We start from the raw sequence: 19,815 nt of genomic DNA, 5'->3' as shown, positions 1-19,815 counted from the left end.
GGTTGAACGCGTAGCTCGTAGCGGCAATTTCTCCACTCAGCGCAACTCAGAAGAGGTGGTGCTCCGCCACCTGGTTTCTGTTATTGTTTTCGCGTGTTGTGTGTTTCGCGCGAAAACTGCATCGCCAAAGAATGCGTTGTCGATCGGCGGACAAGATTTCCCTCCCCGATGTTTTGAGGCTTGTCGAGAAAATTGAAAATTTTAATCGAACAATGAACGCGCGCGCAGCAAACGAACAAACAACCAAACAAACAAGGAGAAATTTCCCGAGGAAACATTGTAACGATTGAAGAAGAGAGTTGCGTCGCGTCGCGGTGTCTAATTCAACAGTCAACTGTTGACGAAAAACATTAATAATATTCAAAGCCCTAAAGTGACATAACTGCGCGACGAAGAGAAGCGTCAAACCGAATCCACGAACGAAAAGAAAGACAATCCGATTGTTGTTGTTGTTGTCATGGTGACGGATGCGGCGCGGCGCGGCGGCTCAGTGAGTAGCCACCGCGACCGCAAACGCAAAGCCAACCTTGATTCTTCGCCGGTGGTGGCGGTGGCTCGGCACTTGTTCGCGTTGTTTTGACTTGAAGAAATGAGGAATGGGATTCGCCGCGGCGATGCGGTGTGCGCGGTGTTCAACGGCCGCGAAGAAACCGCATTACAAACGGTATCAATTATCGGTCTTTCTTCTTTCACCGTTGCCAGTCCAACGCCAGCAACCAGAAAGCGGCCACCTGGCGGAAAACCTGGCAAACCTGGACGAGTCGAAAGTGAGTTTCGGTTCGAGTCCGGACTTGTGTGGAAGAAAGGTGTACGAAGAAGTGAGAAGAAAAAAGCGCAACGAAGCGGAAATATGGGTGCAACGGTCGGTCGGAGTCGGCATTGGGAGGGTGAGACGAATCGCGGTACACTTTGCTACCTACATTGCAATGCATTGAAGAAGCGGTTCGCCGATTGTAAACGGCTTCGCGTCATTGAGAAGGTCGTCCGGAACTGGTGCGGTGGACTTGACGGCGCGGAGTGGACAGGTAACACGAGGAATCAGAGAACGACGAACAGGGAAATACACGACGCGAAGAATAAAAGGTTTTATCTTGATCGCCGCCGCTCCGTGTCAGTCGTCGCAGTAATGTGCGAAATTCATCAATCATAACTAAATCGCCGACGACTGTGGCGATGACTCCGCCGAGCAAAACTCCAGCCAGGTGGCAAACCAAAGCGGCGCAAGGTAGACCAGTTTTGGAGAATCCAATTAAAGTCGCAAAATCGATTAGGAGCATGATGGATTCGATGTTTGTTGCTGCTGTTAGAGGGTTGCTTGGATCGCGAACCCCGTAGACTTCGAATGACACCGAACGACCGATCGACGCGATGATGAGTTGAACCCGTCAAAGGAGGCATGGCATGGCAGCATGGCAGTGTCTACGCTAATGAGTTGTTCTATTCTGCGCACACGGGCGACTAGATCTAGCCTTGAGTTTGGACGGACGGACGGGTCGCAGAACTTGTTTGGGAACTCGTTTCTCTGAAACGTGTTGTCAATAATGTTATGCTGCGCGCTTGTTAAATGATCGTTTTGCTTATTGAAAGTGATTGGCCGGGTTCACGGTAATAGGTAAATTGGCAAATTATGGCTCTGTTGGTAACATTGAAGCGATTTCAAATGCTATGTTTAGATAATGATTGGTTCTTAGTTAATCCTTTCAGATCAATGTTACTAATCTCGAACGCTCCATATTTGTTTTTTTTCTCCTATTGCTTGGCGTGACGTCCAATTGTAACAAAGCCTGTTTATCAGCTGAGTGATCCTTGAGCTTTTCCTGTTTTTCTCTCAGTCAACAAAATAGACCTTCTTATTTCCACACATTTGACCAAGTTCTTGAAAGTTCTGTCACAGACAAACAGACGTAACACTTCACAATGACTTGGCACAAGCATTTAACGATCAATTCAAATTTCCTTTGATTTGCGCGATCGTTCCACCAGATGCGCTAGTGTTCGATCGCTTTGACGTTTGCCAGTGTACACGTTGCTGAATGATGCAAACGAAAATTACAGGAAATTTGTGTAGTAGGTGCGTGTCAGCAAAACGTCAAATCGAAATCCGTCATGGCCGACAGTGTCGTGCGCGCTTCTACCAACAGGTGACAGTGTGCTCATAAAAATGACACCGGGCAAAAATTTTTGATGAATTTCCTCTAAGAGTTACGTCTGTTTGTCTGTGTTTCTGTCATCAACTCAGAGTACGAAACAGCTTCCGATAAATGATAGGATGAGGAAAATAATGGAAATTCAAAAGGAAGGAAATAATGAATTGAAAAAAGCTCACCAAGTTCAAAATCGTTGTCACCAGAGCAGGTCTTGCTCCTTGGCATTTGAGATGGGAACGACACCTCATGACCAACGGGATTCATTTTTTAATATGAACTGCTAGTAACCTGTGGGCATCGAAAAACACATCGATGGTAATCCTTTTTGCTGTTTTGTTTTGATTCTGCGTTCCGTTTTGCCCCGTTCCATGAGCAGAATGACGATTGGACCATTTTTAGTTTGAACGATGTGCAGATTAGCGGGGGTCAAAAATTAAAAAAAAATATTCATATTAGATGCGGTCAAACCAACGAGGGTAGACGGTACGATTCAGGGGGAGTTCTAAGGAACCTTTGAAGGATATTACAAGAGGTTTCAGGGGCACTTGATTAGGTTTCAGGGGTATTCAGTGGGTTTCTGGAGGCTTTTTAAGGCGTTCCAAAAGGTTTAAAATTCAGCACGGAGATTTCAGGGGCGTTTCATATTATTACTGGGGTTTGAGGGGCGATACAAAGATTTTCCGTCGCCAACGCCCCTGAGATTCATCGCATCGACCCTGGAAAGCATAGAAGACCCCTGAAGTACGCCAATCAACCCCTGGAACCCCATGAAACGACCTTTACACCTGAGACCTCCTGCAATGCCCCTAAACCACTTTCTGAAGCGCCACAGAGACCCTCTGGAACTCCCAGAAACTTCCTGAGAACCCCTGAGATCCCTTTAAACGTCCCTGAGACCTTGAGATACTCCATGAAATCTACGGTTATCACTTGAAACGCCCATGAGGCCGCCCCCTGAAGCGTTCCTGAACCCACCCAAATACGACCCTGAAACCTTTGAGACTCTGTGAAGCACCTAATGACCCCTGGAACCCCCTTGAAAGCTCGCGACACAGAATTAGGCAAACCAGAGACCCCCGAAACGCTCCTGAGTTCCCCTAAAACGCCCATGAGACCTCCTGGAACAACCCAGAGACTACCTGAAGTGCCAAAGAGACCAACTGGAATTGACTGAAATCCTCTGAGACCCCGTGCAAACCCCTGAGATCCCCTGAAACGGCCCTGTAACCTCAAAATCTACAGGTACCACTTGAAATGCCCCTGACACCCCCTGAAGCTTGCCCTGACGCGTTCCTGCAGTCCCTCAAAACGACCCTGAAACATGAGAGGTGTTCTGACGGAATCCTCAGAAAAATTCGTCAAGAATCCTGAAAAGAATTCTTTAAGAATGAAAGATTCTCCCAGAACCCTGAAGGGGGTTGTCCCAGAATTCTGAGAGGGGTTCACCAAGAGGGCTGTCTTAGAATCCCGAACGGGATTCTCTCCGAATCCCGAACGGGATTCTCTCCGAATCCCGAACGAGATTCTCTCCGAATCCCGAACGGGATTCTCTCCGAATCCTGTTTGCGAATCCCGAGCGGGAATCTGTCCCAATCCCGAGCGGGATTCTGTCCCAATCCCGAGCGGGATTCTGTCCGAATCCCGAGCGGGATTCTGTCCGAATCCCGAGCGGGATTCTGTCCGAATCCCGATAGGGATTCTGTCTGAATCCCGAGAGGGGTTCTGTCCGAATCCCGAGAGGGATTCTGTCCGGATCCCAAGAGGGATTCTGTCCGAATCCCGAGAGGGATTCTGTCCGAATCCCGAGAGGGATTCTGTCCGAATCCCGAGAGGGATTCTGTCCGAATCCCGAGAGGGATTCTGTCCGAATCCCGAGAGGGATTCTGTCCGAATCCCAAGAGGGATTCTGTCCGAATCCCGAGAGGGATTCTGTCCGAATCCCGAGAGGGATTCTGTCCGAATCCCGAGCGGGATTCTCTCCGAATCCCGAGCGGGATTCTCTCCGAATCCCGAGCGGGATTCTCTCCGAATCCCGAGCGGGATTCTCTCCGAATCCCGAGCGGGATTCTCTCCGAATCCCGAGCGGGATTCTCTCCGAATCCCGAGCGGGATTCTCTCCGAATCCCGAGCGGGATTCTCTCCGAATCCCGAGCGGGATTCTCTCCGAATCCCGAGCGGGATTCTCTCCGAATCCCGAGCGGGATTCTCTCCGAATCCCGAAAGGGATTTTCTCCGAATCCCGAAAGTGATTCTCTCCGAATCCCGAAAGGGATTCTCTCCGAATCCCGAAAGGGATTCTCTCCGAATCCCGAAAGGGATTCTCTCCGAATCCCGAAAGGGATTCTCTCCGAATCCCGAAAGGGATTCTCTCCGAATCCCGAAAGGGATTCTCTCCGAATCCCGAAAGGGATTCTCTCCGAATCCCGAAAGGGATTCTCTCCGAATCCCGAAAGGGATTCTCTCCGAATCCCGAAAGGGATTCTCTCCGAATCCCGAAAGGGATTCTCTCCGAATCCCGAAAGGGATTCTCTCCGAATCCCGAAAGGGATTCTCTCCGAATCCCGAAAGGGATTCTCTCCGAATCCCGAAAGGTATTCTCTCCGAATCCCGAAAGGTATTCTCTCCGAATCCCGAAAGGTATTCTCTCCGAATCCCGAAAGGGATTCTCTCCGAATCCCGAAAGGGATTCTCTCCGAATCCCGAAAGGGATTCTCTCCGAATCCCGAAAGGGATTCTCTCCGAATCCCGAAAGGGATTCTCTCCGAATCCCGAAAGGGATTCTCTCCGAATCCCGAAAGGGATTCTCTCCGAATCCCGAAAGGGATTCTCTCCGAATCCCGAAAGGGATTCTCTCCGAATCCCGAAAGGGATTCTCTCCGAATCCCGAAAGGGATTCTCTCCGAATCCCGAAAGGGATTCTCTCCGAATCCCGAAAGGGATTCTCTCCGAATCCCGAAAGGGATTCTCTCCGAATCCCGAAAGGGATTCTCTCCGAATCCCGAAAGGGATTCTCTCCGAATCCCGAAAGGGATTCTCTCCGAATCCCGAAAGGGATCCTCTCCGAATCCCGAAAGGGATTCTCTCCGAATCCCGAAAGGGATTCTCTCCGAATCCCGAAAGGGATTCTCTCCGAATCCCGAAAGGGATTCTCTCCGAATCCCGAAAGGGATTCTCTCCGAATCCCGAAAGGGATTTTCTCCGAATCCCGAAAGGGATTCTCTCCGAATCCCGAAAGGTATTCTCTCCGAATCCCGAAAGGTATTCTCTCCGAATCCCGAAAGGTATTCTCTCCGAATCCCGAAAGGTATTCTCTCCGAATCCCGAAAGGGATTCTCTCCGAATCCCGAAAGGGATTCTCTCCGAATCCCGAAAGGGATTCTCTCCGAATCCCGAAAGGGATTCTCTCCGAATCCCGAAAGGGATTCTCTCCGAATCCCGAAAGGGATTCTCTCCGAATCCCGAAAGGGATTCTCTCCGAATCCCGAAAGGTATTCTCTCCGAATCCCGAAAGGGATTCTCTCCGAATCCCGAAAGGGATTCTCTCCGAATCCCGAAAGGGATTCTCTCCGAATCCCGAAAGGGATTCTCTCCGAATCCCGAAAGGGATTCTCTCCGAATCCCGAAAGGGATTCTCTCCGAATCCCGAAAGGGATTCTCTCCGAATCCCGAAAGGGATTCTCTCCGAATCCCGAAAGGGATTCTCTCCGAATCCCGAAAGGGATTCTCTCCGAATCCCGAAAGGGATTCTCTCCGAATCCCGAAAGGGATTCTCTCCGAATCCCGAAAGGGATTCTCTCCGAATCCCGAAAGGGATTCTCTCCGAATCCCGAAAGGGATTCTCTCCGAATCCCGAAAGGGATTCTCTCCGAATCCCGAAAGGGATTCTCTCCGAATCCCGAAAGGGATTCTCTCCGAATCCCGAAAGGGATTCTCTCCGAATCCCGAAAGGGATTCTCTCCGAATCCCGAAAGGGATTCTCTCCGAATCCCGAAAGGGATTCTCTCCGAATCCCGAAAGGAATTCTCTCCGAATCCCGAAAGGGATTCTCTCCGAATCCCGAAAGGGATTCTCTCCGAATCCCGAAAGGGATTCTCTCCGAATCCCGAAAGGGATTCTCTCCGAATCCCGAAAGGGATTCTCTCCGAATCCCGAAAGGGATTCTCTCCGAATCCCGAAAGGGATTCTCTCCGAATCCCGAAAGGGATTCTCTCCGAATCCCGAAAGGGATTCTCTCCGAATCCCGAAAGGGATTCTCTCCGAATCCCGAAAGGGATTCTCTCCGAATCCCGAAAGGGATTCTCTCCGAATCCCGAAAGGGATTCTCTCCGAATCCCGAAAGGGATTCTCTCCGAATCCCGAAAGGGATTCTCTCCGAATCCCGAAAGGGATTCTCTCCGAATCCCGAAAGGGATTCTCTCCGAATCCCGAAAGGGATTCTCTCCGAATCCCGAAAGGGATTCTCTCCGAATCCCGAAAGGGATTCTCTCCGAATCCCGAAAGGGATTCTCTCCGAATCCCGAAAGGGATTCTCTCCGAATCCCGAAAGGGATTCTCTCCGAATCCCGAAAGGGATTCTCTCCGAATCCCGAAAGGGATTCTCTCCGAATCCCGAAAGGGATTCTCTCCGAATCCCGAAAGGGATTCTCTCCGAATCCCGAAAGGGATTCTCTCCGAATCCCGAAAGGGATTCTCTCCGAATCCCGAAAGGGATTCTCTCCGAATCCCGAAAGGGATTCTCTCCGAATCCCGAAAGGGATTCTCTCCGAATCCCGAAAGGGATTCTCTCCGAATCCCGAAAGGGATTCTCTCCGAATCCCGAAAGGGATTCTCTCCGAATCCCGAAAGGGATTCTCTCCGAATCCCGAAAGGGATTCTCTCCGAATCCCGAAAGGGATTCTCTTCGAATCCCGAAAGGGATGCTCTCCGAATCCCGAAAGGGATGCTCTCCGAATCCCGAAAGGGATTCTCTCCGAATCCCGAAAGGGATTCTCTCCGAATCCCGAAAGGGATTCTCTCCGAATCCCGAAAGGGATTCTCTCCGAATCCCGAAAGGGATTCTCTCCGAATCCCGAAAGGGATTCTCTCCGAATCCCGAAAGGGATTCTCTCCGAATCCCGAAAGGGATTCTCTCCGAATCCCGAAAGGGATTCTCTCCGAATCCCGAAAGGGATTCTCTCCGAATCCCGAAAGGGATTCTCTCCGAATCCCGAAAGGGATTCTCTCCGAATCCCGAAAGGGATTCTCTCCGAATCCGGAAAGGGATTCTCTCCGAATCCCGAAAGGGATTCTCTCCGAATCCCGAAAGGGATTCTCTCCGAATCCCGAAAGGGATTCTCTCCGAATCCCGAAAGGGATTCTCTCCGAATCCCGAGAGGGATTCTCTCCGAATTCCGAGAGGGATTCTCTCCGAATCCCGAACGGGATTCTCTCCGAATCCCGAACGGGATTCTCTCCGAATCCCGAACGGGATTCTCTCCGAATCCCGAACGGGATTCTCTCCGAATCCCGAACGGGATTCTCTCCGAATCCCGAACGGGATTCTCTCCGAATCCCGAACGGGATTCTCTCCGAATCCCGAACGGGATTCTCTCCGAATCCCGAACGGGATTCTCTCAGAATCCCGAACGGGATTCTCTCCGAATCCCGAACGGGATTCTCTCCGAATCCCGAACGGGATTCTCCCCGAATCCCGAACGGGATTCTCTCCGAATCCCGAACGGGATTCTCTCCGAATCCCGAACGGGATTCTCTCCGAATCCCGAACGGGATTCTCTCCGAATCCCGAACGGGATTCTCTCCGAATCCCGAACGGGATTCTCTCCGAATCCCGAACGGGATTCTCTCCGAATCCCGAACGGGATTCTCTCCGAATCCCGAACGGGATTCTCTCCGAATCCCGAACGGGATTCTCTCCGAATCCCGAACGGGATTCTCTCCGAATCCCGAACGGGATTCTCTCCGAATCCCGAACGGGATTCTCTCCGAATCCCGAACGGGATTCTCTCCGAATCCCGAGAGGGGTTCTCTCCGAATCCCGAGAGGAATTCTCTCCAAAATGTTAAGTCCACTGTCCGGTATGTCCGATGTTCCCATAAATCATTCACAATAAACGCATTTAACCTTGACCGACGACGTTAGCCATTGACAAGGCCGGCAACTGCTCTAGAAGTTTTTTTTTCAGTCGGGAATTGATTTCTGTTCAAATATTTTCGATAAGCTTGTCGTCAATCGAGTGTTGGCGCTGCTCGGCGAACTAGTTCACTGCGCCCGTAGGTACCTACCTGTTTCTGTTTGATAGTGGCAGCGTACCTACAGCACCCTACAGGTAAGCTGCATGAATGCGCTTCCAGAAGATGCTCCGGCTCTGATAAGAAAGTATGTATATTTACATATATCGACTCGCGTCGCACCTGCTGAACAACCAAGGCACTCAGAACTTGTTTTTGTTTGTTTAGCCTAAGGCCACTACTGACTAGGCACGATGGTCGGTGCAGCCGTCTTGTCGTGTCGTTTGAATGTTTGGACACGGCTTTCCCGATTTGGAATTCTTGGAGAGGTGAATGGCGCCCTACGGGCTTGGCTTGGCGATTAACAGGGATCATGCTGTGTGTGACATTGAAAGGAAATTGTGAAGCAATGACACGACAGATGCGGAACTTAAAGCCGTCAGTGTACAGTAGACATTCGCTCGGTGCAAACGGTTTAACTGCAATGCTTTTCAACTGCAAGTCCGCTAAGTGCAACAATTTTGCAGTTATCACACCGCTATTTGTCAAAAACGAAACGTCAACAGAGTTGCGATGTTTTCCGGATGCACTACAGCTGCATTGCGATGTTTTTGAGAGCATTCTGGCTGCGTCCAACAGCAATTGACAACTTTTTGACGGCTGTCAGTCGTTGCAGTTAGCGAATTTCATTCGGTAACTGAAACGTAAACATGTTGCACTTATCGAACAGCTACTGTACTCACAAATTTACGTCACTTGAATCAACATATGGACACAGACGAACGGTTGTCTGTGATATGGATATAATTTTGCAGGAATAGTAAATTTACGTCACTTATTTGTTTACGTTTGACATTTTCTTAGTGTTTAGATGCGAACAGATTGCTACTAAATCTGTCAAATGAAACAAAGAGAAACACATTTAGGTAGGCTTTCGCATCCCCACGATAGATACAAATTTGTAGGAAGCACTCCGCTTAATCGTCTGTATAGATAACCTGCAAAAAAATGGTGTAATTAAGTTTACAGCGCCTACTGGTGCAAACAATGGATGTCAAACCGTACACTACCGGTACTGTACCCTCGATCGCAGTTACCTACGTCTGATTGTGCCTGAGATCGCCGCAGAAGTCAGCGCAGCGCCTACTTTGTGCGCTGTGTGCCAATAATAATTATTCGTGGGAATTTTTCGCAATGCCTACTACTGTTGCCACTGCTGTTGCTGTTGCTGGATCAAGACGATCGAAACAAACAAAAAAAGACTTGTGGCACCTTCTTCTAAACGAGTTGACAATCTCCGGACGGAATCAGATGCAGGGAGACAGCAGCGGCGCTGGCAGAGATCTGGCAATTTTGTAGCGCACTGCGTGCTACGATGACAGCCAGTGGCGAGCGAGGCCATTGTTTTGCACACCAATAAGAAACAATCCGAAAGACAAAGTGATTTTATCTCAAAGTTACACAGTGACATTTGAGTGTGCGGCGCGATCGTTCGTATGCCTGACGAAAGAGTCGCACGCAACGTATCGCACGTTGAATTTGCATGGCGGCCCTGGACGAAAAGATCGCAATCTTCTGGCTAGGTTAGAATTAATTAGGAACATTCGAAAGTTGTCGCATTTCGGTTCGAAATGGGAGCCATCAGCAGGGATGCCAGATGTGAAGATATGTCTTCAATTTGAAGACATTTGAACCTCAGTGAAGACATTTATTTTTGTGAAGACATATTGAAGACATTTGAGATTATGTGAAGACTTTTGGAGACATTTGGAAGCTAAAAAATAATATTTATATTTGATCCAACCCAATAATTAAATTCTTAGAACAATTTCAGATTCACGCAGAAAAAAGCATGGTAAAATCAAACATATTTCAGGTAAACTCAAATAAATTGTCAATTTGTTCTGGCAACAAAAATAAAACTGTTTGGAGCAAATCGAACGTTACGTTTGAAGCAAATTCAATCCATTTTTGAAACAAACATGCATCTTCTGACAGGTTATTTTAGAAACAAATGTAAACATTTTTGTTTTTTTTTGTGGCACGTCGGTCCTACGGAAATATTTGTTTTCCAATTAAATTGACTTGCTTTCTCTAGAAAAACCCACTTCCCGCGTGGCACTTTCAATGCCAACATCATGTAGATAACATACGCTCCAGAAATCAATGGGATTTCGTGGAAACTTTTGGTGAAACTTGACTATTTTTGCAAGAGGAAATCTTGTTTGGTGCTGCAGCTGGAACTTGAGAGTTTTGTTTATGTTCTCGACGGCGGAACGGGGGGCTCTTCAATGGGTATTGTAGAAATCAATATGTAATTGATTAAGTTTTAAAAATTAATATTTTAGTTTAAAATATTTTATCAGTTTACCGAATAAACATGAATATTTTTGTTTCAAACGAACGAAATTTATCTCCGTGTTAAATGCGTTTCAATTTTTGTTGATAAATACTCACAGATTCTTAATTTTTCGGTCTTTATATTGTTAGAAAGTTGGAGCAGTTTTTCGTTAAAATGCATTTCAAATATTTCGAACACAATTTTGGGAATTTTAGGATATATCCTGATTTATTGAAAACATTTTAAATCAAGAATTATAAAAGGAAAACATTTTTTTTTTGAAACAATCAACACATTTCATGAATGCTTTAAGATATCTTCCAGAACAATCAAATATTTGTAAATATTATTTTTAATTTCATTCAAGGGTCATCAAAGATTCTGAAAGACTTTATTTTTATAATATTTTGAGTCTCCTCGAGGAATTCATCTGGGTATTCTCCCCTAGTTTTTTTTTTAAACCTCCAAAAGCAGAGGTACTTTCTAAAAGTATTACCGATGTTTTTTTCTTCTTCGTTTGATTTTCAAACAGAGCCACGTCCAGAATTTCCCGCAGATTTTTCCGATGATTTGTCCAAGAGAGCTTGTTAAGATTTCTCCATGGGAATCTCTCCAGAAGTTCCACAGGAATTCCTTCAGGATTTCATAAGGAGTTCCTCTTAAAATTCAGAGTTTTTCTGGAATTCTTCCAAGTGTTCCTCGGAAATTCCACCAGAAGCTCCTCACAAATTCCACCTGGAGTTTTTCAGGAGATCGTTGGGAATTCCTTCGGGAGTTCCTTGAGAATTTCTCTGGAAGATCATCAGGAATTCCTCCAAGAGTTCCTAGAAAAATCCTCTAGGAGTTCCGAATTCCTCCAGGAATTACTCGAGATCTACATGAGTTCCTCAGGAATTCACCCAGGATTTTCTCGGGAATTCATGCTGTAGTTCCTTGGAAATTCCTGCTGGAGTTCCTGGGAAATTCCTCCTGGAGTTTCTTGGAAATTCCTCCTGGAGTTCCTCAGGCATTTCTCCAGGAGTTCTTCGGAAATTTCTTCAGAAGATCCTCAAGAAGTCTTTAAGGAGTTCTTCGGGAGTTTCTTTAGGGTTTCTTAGGAATTCCTCCAGGAGTTTCCCTAAAATTTCTTCAGGAGTGCCTTGGGAATTCCTCTAGGATGTCCTTTGGAGTTCCTGCAGGAGTTCCTTGGAAATTTCTCCATGTATTCCTCGGAATTTCTCTAGAAGCTCATCGATATTGTTTCCAGAAGTTCCTCGGGAATTCCTCCTGAAGTTCCTCGGCAATTGCTCCAAAAGTTATTCTGAAATTCCTCCAGGAGTTCTTCGGGTATTCTTCCTGGAGTTCCTTGGAAATTGCGCCTTGAAAATTTCTACAAGAGATTCTCTAGTATACATCTAGGAGTTCCTCGCAAAGTCCTCCTGGAGTTGTCAAAAATTCAGTCGTTCCTCTGAAATACTTCCATGTATTCCTCGGAATTTCTCCAGAAGCTCTTCAAGAATTTCTCCAGAAGTTCCTCATGAATTCCTCTAGAAGTTCCCCGTGAATGCTCGAGGAATCTCCGAGGATCTCAAGGTGGCCAAAGATCTCCTGGAAGAATTCCCAAGATACTTTTGGAAGAGTTCCCGTAAAACTCCTGGAAGAATTTCCGAAAAACTTGTGAAAGGATCTCCTGGAGAATTCCGAGAACCTCTTGTAGGAATTCCCAAATATGGTATCCGGCCATTTGGCCGAACGCCGTTTGGCCGAACGCCATTTGGCCGAATGCAAGGGGGAGTCGCTGAGCACATCTTTACTTGTGCCAATTATTTTCAGTGTGCCAACGGGTATTCAATTGTGCCTCAGTGTGCCCCGAAGTGCCACTGCTTGATGATTCAGATTTTGCTTGGCAACTACCAAGACAACCAACTGTTTGTTTTCATTTTGCAGGTCAAATGCACATGGTTGCCTAGTTTTTTCACCCAAACTCAAGTGTCAAATTTGTGCCTCAGAGTGCCTCGGTGTGCCACACATCGTATAAGACGGTGTGCTTGGCACCTCTTGGCACAATGTTCCAAGCGACTAGCCCCTTGGCCGAATGCCATCTGGCCGAATGGCCGTTTGGCCGAATGCCGTTTGGCCGAATTATGTTCAAAAGAATTCAGAGGAAGTTTTTGACATTTCAACTACCATAATGATCATCAGAAATATTTCCTTCTTTTAATCATAGGCTATTCTTTCTAGTTTTGGTATTCAGGGATGAATTGGCGTTGAACCTCTCAATATTTTATCAAAGATTTTTCCTTCTTGGAATCATAGGCTGTTCTTTCGAGTTATACTTATGCGAGGAATAGTGACATGGTCACTTAAGTTCATCATTTATTTTCGGCCAAATGGCATTCGGCCAAATGACCCTTTTGGCCAAATGGCGTTCGGCCAAACGGCATTCGGCCAAATGGCGTTCGGCCAAATGACCCGGAACCCCCAAATATCTTCTAGAGGAATACCCTAAGAACTCTTTGAGGAATTCTCTAGGAGCTACAGGATGAATTCCCGAGGATCTCCTGGAGGGATTTCCGGATTATTGCTGGAGGAGTTTTTGGTAGACTTTGAAGTAAATTTCGTGGAAATTCTGGATTTGGTTAATAAAAAAATCATTGAGAAATTCCATGGGAAATCCTGAAGGCATTCTACCACAATTACAGCAGGAATTCTTCGGTTGCTTCTAAGGGAATTCCCATGGTATTCGTTTGGAATCTATGGAGGGATTCCCGGGAAATTCCTGGAGAAATTTTCGGGGACTCGTGTATAAATTTCCTCGAAACTTCTAAAGGACCTTCCTGCGAGCTACAAGATATACTCTCGGGATTTCTGTAAAAATTGCCTAGAAACTCCTGTAAGAATTTCTAGAGAACTGATGGAAGAATTCCCGGGGATCTTTCAGAGGAATTCCCTAGGATCTCCTGGAGGAATTCTCCAGGAACTCCAGAAGGAATTCCCAAGGATATCTTGGAGGAATTACCGAAGAACATCTGGAGAAATATCCGAGGAACTCCTGGAGGAATTCCCGAAGAACTTCAGGACGAATTCCCGTAGAAGTCCTGCAGAAATTTCCAAAGAACTATTAGAAGAATTCCAATGAATCCCTTGTAGGTATTCCCGAGCATCCCGAAATACACCTAAAGAAGTTCCTGTAGAACTCCTGGAAGCATTCCCGAAGAACTTCCTGAAGAATTCCCGAGGATCTCCTGGAGAAAATCCCGAGAAACTTCTTGAGGAATTTCCTAGAAATTCCTATAGGAATTTCCGAGGAACTCATGGAGGCATTTCTAAGGAACTCCAGGATGGAACTCTTGGAAATAAATCCATGGATTCCATCTTCTTGAGAAATTTCGGGAAAACCCGGGAAGTATTCGTGGGAAATCCTGAGAGAACCATGCATAATTGCTGGGGGACTTCTTGAAGAACTCTTGAAGTAACTTTCATGGAAGTTCTGGAGGGGATCTTTGGATAATTGATGAAGTTATTTCCTGTCAAGTCATGGAGAAGTTGCCTGGGTTATCCTGGAGGAATTCTACTACAAATGCTGCTGGAATTCTTCGGAAGCTTGTTAAGGAATTTCTAAGGTTTTCGTGTGGAAGCCATGGAGAAGTTCCTGGGAAACTTCAGTAGAAATTCTAGGAGACTCCAGGAGAAATTTGCCTAGAAACTTTGAAAGCAATTCCCATGGTTCTGTAGCAAGAATGTCTGAAGAGCACTTAGACTAATTCTTGGGAAACTTCACGAAGACTTCCCTGTGAATTGAGTTAACTCTTGGGAAGCTCCATGAGGAATCACACAAAAACTGGATGAATCCCAGAAGAAACTATATTAAGGAATTCCAGACTCCTGGAGGAATTACAAAAGAAAGTCTTAGATGAATACCACAAGCAACTCCTTGAAGAATTACAAAAGAAACTTCTTGTGGAATCCATACAGGTATGAAGATGATAATAAAATGTTTTAGTATTTCCATCGAAATTTCCGTAAATCAGAATATCCGAAATCCCCTTACAGTTTTCTGGAGGAATCTGTTAATAAATTTACATATCAACATAAATAAACGTTGCATAAATTTTTATTTTAGGCATTAATATTATAACAAAGCCACAATATAGAGTGTGAAGACATTTTAGCGTGCCTTGGGAAGACATTTGAAAATTTCACCTGGCATCCCTGGCCATCAGTCATCGCTTGGACGGGCCGTGGGCGGCCGCTGCGTTATCTAACCAAACAACGGCAACCAGCGCAGTGCTGCCGGGTGTCTGGAAAAGTGCGTGACCGATGTAAACAAAAAACAATCGCTGCGCGTCGTCGCTTTGACGTTTGTCGTATCGCGCAAAGCGACGCGGTCGCCTCGTTTTGCGACGCCAGTCACGTACAACGGAGGAGGGTACATACCTACTAACCGGTAGCGATCGCGCACCCGTTCGTTCTCCCCAATTACGTATTCATGGGACGGACATTCCATGATTCCATGGCATGGGATGAGGGAACGATATCGAAAAGCATGGATTGCTGCGACAGGTGACGTGGCCACCGTGTCGGCCCGGGTTTTTGAGTCATGGGTGCGATGCGCGAGGTCTATTCAACCATGTCGCGTCGCGGGCTACTATGATGCTCACGTAGGAAACATAAAAAATCTGAACACGTGGGATGCATCGTGAGTGAAATATATGTGTCTGTCGTTGGTAGGTATCTTGGGTTTTGTAACGATAATGGTGGCTTGCAGTCAAACCAGCCGCGCTGCAGCGGGATGTGTGCGCTTCCGGTTCAGGTCATGGCAACAACAATGCGCATTTTAATTGTACGGTTGATTCCGGTGGAGTTTCCGACACAGAGGATCCTGACAGCCATTCACTGGGCGAGTGTGTTGACAGATTGGATTGTATATTGGTGACATTTGAAATGATCGTGATTAGTTTTATGGAACCTTCGTAACGGAAGCTTGATTGCTATACTAAGTCAATTCTTGAAAAAAAATCGTAGAAAACTATGGTTTTCTTACATTGTTTCCGCAGAAACGATCCCTATTCTTCTCCAGAAGAGTAGAGCTTAATTGTTATCTATCGCATGAATAAAGTAGACGTTCGATAGCTGCAACATGTTTACGTTTCACTTACCGAATGAATTTCGGTAACTGCAACAACTGACAGACGGCAAAGAACTGTCAGTTGCTGCAGAGTGCAGCCAATGCGCATTCGCAAAACATCGCATTGCAGCAAAAGTGCATACGAAAAACATCGCATTACTGTTGACATTTCATTTTGACGGATAGCGATGCGATAACTGCAAAATTGTTGCACTTAGTGGACTTGCAGTTAAAAAGCATTGCAGTTAACGCGTTTGCACCGAGCGAACGTCTACTGTATGTATCTTAAATCTATAATTCATTTATTTCTTATCACGCCGTGCATTCGCACTTGTTCCAATTGGTCCAGTCCAGTCTCCTTGAATCCAATCTTTGCCCAATCCCACCATTATTACTCTAATAACACTCATTTCGCCCGACACTCTCGCTGCAGCAGTGTACAAGTGCAATCGCAAAGCCTACCTGATCACCGTGCCAAATTGATCCGATCGCCGCAACCATCATCATAGGTGGCGCTGGATCGGCGGATATGAGGGTCATCCAATAACAGCGCTTTTGTTATTGTTGTTGTTGTTGTAAGGTTGCTTACACCCGAGTATCTTCCTCATTTCCATCGCCTCCTAGGTTACCGCGTGCTCACGGTTGCCGATGATAGTTCTCAGCGTTCCAGATGTCGGTCGGTCTATCTGTCTGTAATAGTAAGGTTATCATTGAAAAGTGGTATGTAATTGCATGTGCGGAGAAAAACAATCGGGCCTCGCCGCTATCATCATCCATCATAGTGGTCGTCGCGGTGGATCCACTGCAGTGGATGGTAGAGCACAGTAGGCCAAACAACGGAAGCGAAGGCGTCGGCGTAAGTGAGTGAGTATGGAATGTGATGCGGCGGCGGAGTCCGTTAACATTTGCATTGGTTGTGGCCGCCGGCACACACCTGTTTGCGAAGTTCCACGATGACGATTGATTTTAGCGTCGTGGTCTCATGCGGGTACAAACCTACTCTCTTCGAACGGCAACGAATATTTTTACTCACGGAAATGACACACAAAGCCACGAAAATGGCAGTGACAGTGTGTCATTCGTCGATAAGCCACGACGAACCCGACCGAAGAGGTGCTAAATAATGAGTGTTCTTCGAAGGGAATTTTGCGCTTCGCCAAAGTAGGCCACGATCAAAGTTTTTAAAGGTCTCGCTCGGCACCGGGCGAACAAGCGTACGAATGCGATGACTACTTTGATGAGCTGCGTAATGAGCACTATATTGATGAAAATTGAACGATAATTGATGACTCATTCAACGGATTTCGGGATCGCTTGAGGCCCGGGAGCGGGACGAAGATGCATCGCTACAGCTCGTGCATGGCTTGCGGTTTCCCGAACGTTGCCGACCTGATAAGTTTTGCGTTACACCCCACAGCCTCAGATCGGTTCCTCTCAAGCGGGAATGTGTTGTGTTATGCATTGTTCTCTCTTCTTGGGGTGCGTGTTCCGTTCGGATTACGACATGAATAAATCGCCTCGTTTCGGCTGCATGTGTTTTGCAAGGTATTCACCTAAATAGGATTTTGGGCCGATTCGGAAGCAAACCACCAAAATCCGTCAATCAAAACAACTCACACGGCTTAAGTCCGAGCGTCCAGCAATACTGTCACCGACCAGACGGAAGGCGAATGTACCTACCGTACCGACGCCGCTTTCGGCGGATTGATGGATTTACGGTTTAATTTACAACTAATACCCTGGTTTGATTGCCCCGGATTGATTTTTATCAACTTACCTACCAGCCATTGAATCGGTGGTAGGTATACGGTACTGTTGTAAAGGTGGACAACGGGAAAATGCGAGACAAATAAAGCACTGCTTTTGCGTCCGCCAATTTCCCGTTCCTCAATCGCACATTGGTCGGGCTCCATACAAAAGGGCGGCCAAAACTCTCAAAAAACGAAATTGATATTTTTAAACTTTATTTCACCCTATAACAAAGTTAATGTATTGTAGTTTTATGATTCTTAATTAATAGCTTTTGTATTTCAATGACATTTTCACTGCCAAAGTTGCCTAAGTCATAAAATTGATAAATAAAAAATAAATAAAAAGTTAAATAATAATATTTTGAGAATGGAATATATGTTTTAAGTTATCCAGCACATGAGATCTTGTTATTGGACTGTTTGAATGCACGTATGGTGCAATATTAATATGTCACAAAACTTTTCAAATTTTTGTATATTGTACCTTAGAAATTTTGGTAATTTTTAAGTTAAAAAACGGTTCATGTCGTCACGTGTCGCCCCAATTTCGAATAGTACATCTTGAACATCATGCTTAGAGCTGCCTAAAAACGTTTAAATATTTTGCAGAAATTTTCAGTTTTTCAAATTAGAGCTATTTAAAAAAGTCATGTTTTTTCATATATTTTACGTTATTTTTCCATTTTTTACTGAAATAAAATTTATCTTCCCATAGTTTTCACACGTTTTGAACAAACTTGATTGGATTTGATTGAAAGATGATCATATAATTAAATTCGAATTGATTTTCTGACAAAAAAACGCAAAAATGTGGGGTTTACTGATTTTTACCGTTTTTTGAAATTATTGAAGTTTCGTAATTTTTGAATACCCCTTTTTAAACACTAAAAATACTATATAACATGTCTAGACAACCTATAACTTCGATTAAACACATAAAAAGAGTTTTTGCCGAACTTTATCTTTTTCCGACCATTGTGAATCGGTCGGAATCGGAATCACCACAGCACAGCAGGCGCTGAGAATCGGATTCCGCATGCAGCCGCTGGGCCGAGTCTCGTCAATTGACCTCGACTAATCCGATTACACGAGTAGCAACTCCAAACGATGGTGAATTTGCCGACAGAAGCCGGTCTTTTTTGTGTGTAATCGCGCACCTGATACGTACAGGAAAACTGGCTGAGCGATTCCAAGCAACAGCATCAAAATTAAGGAAAATTTTTAATTCATGATTTTCTATTGAACTGAAACTTTGCACAGTTTTTCAGTTCCATCTAAATCGCCATTTTTCGATATCAAATTTTTATTTAGAGCCACGACTAACTTTTCAAAAGGGTGTATGTGAAAATGGTTCAAAAATATTCAAAAATATGCACAGCAAAAACGGATTGTTCGATTGTTATGAATTTTTCAGCAAAGTTAGATAGCTAAATGGTGATTTCTAAGAAAATATACACTGTGAAAAAAAATCTATTTTATCATCGAAAAACATCATTTTTGTCACAAAAACTCAAATATCTCAAAACCCTATCTTTTTACCAACTTGAATTTTTTAGGGAAAACGGTCCTTTGTATTAGCAATCTACCATAAAAATTTGGTGATGGTAAACTAATAAACAAAAAAGTTATAACATTTCAAAAATTTCACAATTTTTACATTTAGTAAAAAAAATTTTTCTGTGTAAATTATTTCGGCCGGGAATCGCGATTTGATGCTGATTTTATTGTTCAGCAAAGTTAGATAACTAAATGGCGATTCTTAAGAAAATATACACTGTGAAAAAAATCTTTTTTAACATTAAAAAATATCATTTTTGTCACAAAAACTCAAATATCTCAAAACCCTATCTTTTTACCAACGTAATTTTTTAGAGAAAACGGTCCATTGTATTAGCAATCTACCATGAAAATAAACAAAAAAGCTATGACAATTCAAACATTTCACAATTTTCACATTTAGTAATAATTTTTTTTAGTGTAAATTATTTCGGCCGGAAATTGAAGTTTGATGCTGATTTTATTGTTAATGGCCTTGCGTGAGTAAAACAAGTTGTTTTTATTATATATTATATATACATATAATATAATATACTATGTACCGTAATGTTCCGATTTTATCACGCCCTCCGCGCATTAGTCGTTTATTCATTAATTTGCTGTTACATTTGAGGACAAGTGTTTTCCCTCTTCTTCAAGATGAATGTTGAAAGCGTGCAACGTTAAAAATATTGAAATGGGTATA

At 44.9% G+C, this 19,815-nt stretch overlaps 1 protein-coding gene across 2 annotated transcripts in view; it reads right to left on the bottom strand.

Moving 5' to 3' along the window:
* LOC109431170 (rhophilin-2) overlaps positions 1–19,815 on the bottom strand; it is a 280,237-nt gene that overhangs the window by 213,141 nt on the left and 47,281 nt on the right. The window contains exon 1 of one of the 2 annotated variants that reach the window (XM_062844119.1): positions 16,285–16,419. The exons of the other annotated variant lie outside the window; for it this stretch is intronic. Within the exon in view, the coding sequence (XP_062700103.1) occupies positions 16,285–16,362 (78 nt within the window). The 5' untranslated portion in view covers positions 16,363–16,419. Of the gene's footprint in view, positions 1–16,284; positions 16,420–19,815 lie in introns of those variants that run through there. 2 annotated transcript variants of the gene reach the window in all.

Source organism: Aedes albopictus, chromosome 1, assembly GCF_035046485.1.
Source record: "Aedes albopictus strain Foshan chromosome 1, AalbF5, whole genome shotgun sequence".
Lineage (NCBI taxonomy): Eukaryota > Metazoa > Arthropoda > Insecta > Diptera > Culicidae > Aedes > Aedes albopictus.
The sequence above is the reverse complement of the archived record's forward strand: the minus strand, read 5'-3'. Positions and strand labels throughout refer to the sequence as shown.